This window comes from Cibotium barometz, chromosome 40, assembly GCF_041138505.1.
Source record: "Cibotium barometz isolate CiBa-2024 chromosome 40, ASM4113850v1, whole genome shotgun sequence".
NCBI lineage: Eukaryota > Viridiplantae > Streptophyta > Polypodiopsida > Cyatheales > Cibotiaceae > Cibotium > Cibotium barometz.
The window spans coordinates 20,695,815-20,699,190 of record NC_141085.1 but is presented as its reverse complement, the minus strand read 5'-3'; the positions used below and the strand labels follow the sequence as shown (position 1 = coordinate 20,699,190).

The following is a 3,376-nucleotide window of genomic DNA, read 5'->3' as shown; positions in this document are numbered from 1 at the left end:
AAGGAACAAATGTAATGCATCATGACTCGTACATAACACTCTACGACAAGGAAAGTCTGCATTGCAATCTTGGATGAAGGGGCTATGATAGCATCTGATTGCAAAGGTTTAAGTTACTGCAATATGTTTTCCCGAAAAGCAGGTTCCATCGGAGGACTCAGGGAGGGAGGGAGGACACATAAAACAGCCTCTTCTGTACTGATCAAATGCGTCCCCTCAAGGGGATACATCAATGGCCTGAACTGGAATTCAACTTATTCTCATATAAGGTCAAATGTACGATAGTTTTCATTACACAAGCGTAACACATCATGACTGGTACATCTCAACACTTTTAACCATAATCTGTTCAAGCCAAACATTTATGCAATGAAAGGTAGCTTTACTTATATAATGGAAGGCGTGAATGCAGAGATAGTAGATGCTGCAGAGCATATGTACATGTAAGAACATGTGCTTTTCAATTGCCCTTTGAACACATCTCTATCATAAAACCAGATCCGGAATGGGGAAAACTCAACTTCTTGCCACAGCAGATATCTCAAATTCCAAAATTTCTGCATAGGACCAGTGCAGAAATCGTCTGCTTACAATGACAAATTGCGTACTTATGCACCCAAGCCCATTTAACGACACCCAAAAGCCAAGAATCTTAACAAGAAACGACACCCCTTGACACGAGGAAAGCTGACCTTCAGCTGCATATTGCCCAGAATTACATCGAAGGAGGCATGCCCTCTCACTGCTTAAAAGTTGAGGGTTCTGGAAGGGTTATGGGGCCACCTCGAGGGTTCTCTTTATCCAGCAATCGGTTTACTCGTTTCGTCGCACAGTATTGTCGGTCGAAATGCTTCACCTGTGTTGTTGGTCCCAGCATTCTCAGATGCATCCCTTCGTGTGCACACCAATACAACAAAAAACCACAGGAAAAAAACACCTACAAATGACATCATACCCAAGTCAGCCGACAGTTATTCTCAAATTCGGCGCGCGCTTTCTTGCATGCCGCGGGGTAGAGCAAACCTACAGATGCGATTTCTGTAGGGGTGATGTTCTTTTGCTTCTCCAGACACGTGTAGAACAGATCACGGGCCTGAGGGCATTTAAAAAGTTTTAGACCCTGATCTATCCCAGAAACCAGACCCTAGTTTATCACAGTGGAAACCCTAATTTCACCCAACCCTGGTTTATCTGAACAGGAAAAACGAGAAGCGACAAGAAGAAACAAAGATTTAGTTGAAACCCTAATTTTATCATATAAGCTAGGACGTGAAACCCTAACTCATCCACATAACATAAGGTAGGACATGAAACCCTAACTTTGTCAAATGGACTAATTCCAGACCCTTAAGATGTAACAGAAACCCTTGAGGTTAAGCCCAAACCCAAATTTCGTCAGAGGAAACATACAGATTATACGCTGATTACATCTAAATCATAGATACAAAGAAGGCACCTTGTAGCAAGCTGCTCTGCCGCTTGCCAAGACGTCGGAGGCCACCCCCAGCTGCTGTTGCTCCATGGAAGGAATCCCACAAACTCAATATGAATTCATATGATGTTAAGTAGTCCGGATGGTCTACGAATCTGAGCACACCTTCTCATTGGCTCTTTACACACTTCCCTTTTTTTTTTTTAAAGGATGGTGTACGAATCTGGACACACCTTCTCATTGGCATTATTCATCTCTTGCACCCCATGGTTTCAAGTTCTTGCCATATATTTGTTGAAGTCTTAAGTCTTACTGAGGGGGACCTCACAACCGTCCGCCTCCCCCCCCCCCCCCCCCCCCCCCCCCCGCCCTATAAAAGTTGGGTGGGCCAAAAATGGCTGGTTGTCCACCTTGCTTTCACATGCAAGGTGGACGGTCGGCTTGGCTAGAAACTACCCTGGATGGCCAGCCTTGCATGTGAAAACATTTTTTCAAGCGGACGGTTTGCAATTGTCAACGTTAGAAGAAATCTAATTGGCCCGCCATCAACAACGGACACCTTCTTGGGCGAGGCTCCAGCGCCACCCATAACCCTGTAGAAAGGAGACAATGACTAGGACGACACGTAAGATAAAGGGGATATTTGTCCGCCTACTTGGTGAAAGAGCTGAGACCTTGGTGTCAACTCCCCACTAGCTTCTTGTACTTCCTGATGTCTACTACTGGTGAGAAATCTTCTGCAGAAAGCTTCACGTTCACCTTCATAGGCGTAGGCACAGGTTTGCAGTCGGTCATCCCAAATGCTATGAGAATCTCCTAAGCATACTTTTGCTATTATATGAAGCTCTTGTCTAACTCCTACCAAACCTCAATCCGCAAATAGAAATGCATAAGATCCAAGTCTGTCATCTCAAACTCATAGCTCCGCATATCCATTATTTGCTGGATCATTTCTTCATTGTCACCTGTGATGTTTACGTCATCTACATACACGACAACCAAAGCAATCTTGCTATGCCGTTTTAGAACATACAAGTTAGCATCAGAAGCACTTTTAGTAAACCCAATCTTTTTGAAAATTTGGTCGATCCTGTGATACCATGCCCTTGGGACATGTTTCAGTCCATACAATGCCTTCTTCAACCTGTAAACTTTGTTTTCTCATATGGGCATCTCAAAACCTAGTGGTTGAGGTACATACACCTAGTGGCTAGTGTGGTGTGTGAGAGTCTTCGTCCTCTGAAAACACCTCAGGATGACCTAGCCGCTCTCACACAACCTCTCTCAAGAAATGAGGAACTGTCAACAAGGAGATGTGGAGAAAACTTACACCAAGGTTGAGGTAGATGCAATGTTACGAACCCTAGATATCGAGGAGTACATAAAAGGCTTGTTGTTTTATAAGGAGAGAGCTTGGGAGGGGCAGTCTTGGACGATGGCATAAATAGAAACATGGAAAATATCCCAATACCACTTGACCCAAGGGTACATATGAATCGACATGTTCGAGCCACAAGAGGCCGAGGTAGGGGGGATAGATAAGATGGCGTACAAGGCCCTATACTAAAGGGAGCCAATGAGATAATCCCCTCTTATATGGGAGTCGCAACACCCATAGATTTATTAAGGATGGCCAAAGAAATAGGAAGGGAGTTGCTAGGGAGTTAGGTACTACACCGGCACCACAAAGAGTAACACTAGTCAAGCCCAATCATGTGGCAACGTTAATGTCAAAGTTTTCAAGTGATGGTGAAGCCATACAACATCTGGAGATATTCGAATCGGTGTGCAAGATGTGTGGACCAATCAGTGATTAAGCAAAAATATTTACGTTTTCCCTTACACTAGAAGGGAAAGCACAACAATGGTATCAATTGCTTAAGCCAGAAGATAAGATTACCTTCGCGCACGACTTAAGAGTGTGTTTGTATTGTTTGTACAAAG

The 3,376-nt window shown here is 44.0% G+C and overlaps 1 protein-coding gene across 1 annotated transcript; it reads right to left on the bottom strand.

Annotated features, from left to right (window-relative positions):
* Positions 1–511: 511 nt before the first annotated feature.
* On the bottom strand, positions 512–1,619 carry LOC147615295 (Cytochrome c oxidase, subunit Vib family protein). The gene is made up of 3 exons (XM_086778910.1): positions 1,457–1,619; positions 956–1,093; positions 512–856 (listed from the first exon to the last, which is right to left on the bottom strand). The coding sequence occupies exons 1-3, from the start codon at positions 1,520–1,522 to the stop codon at positions 740–742; spliced, it is 321 nt and encodes a 106-aa protein (XP_086635036.1). The 5' UTR covers positions 1,523–1,619; the 3' UTR covers positions 512–739.
* Between the last annotated feature and the right edge of the window lie 1,757 nt (positions 1,620–3,376).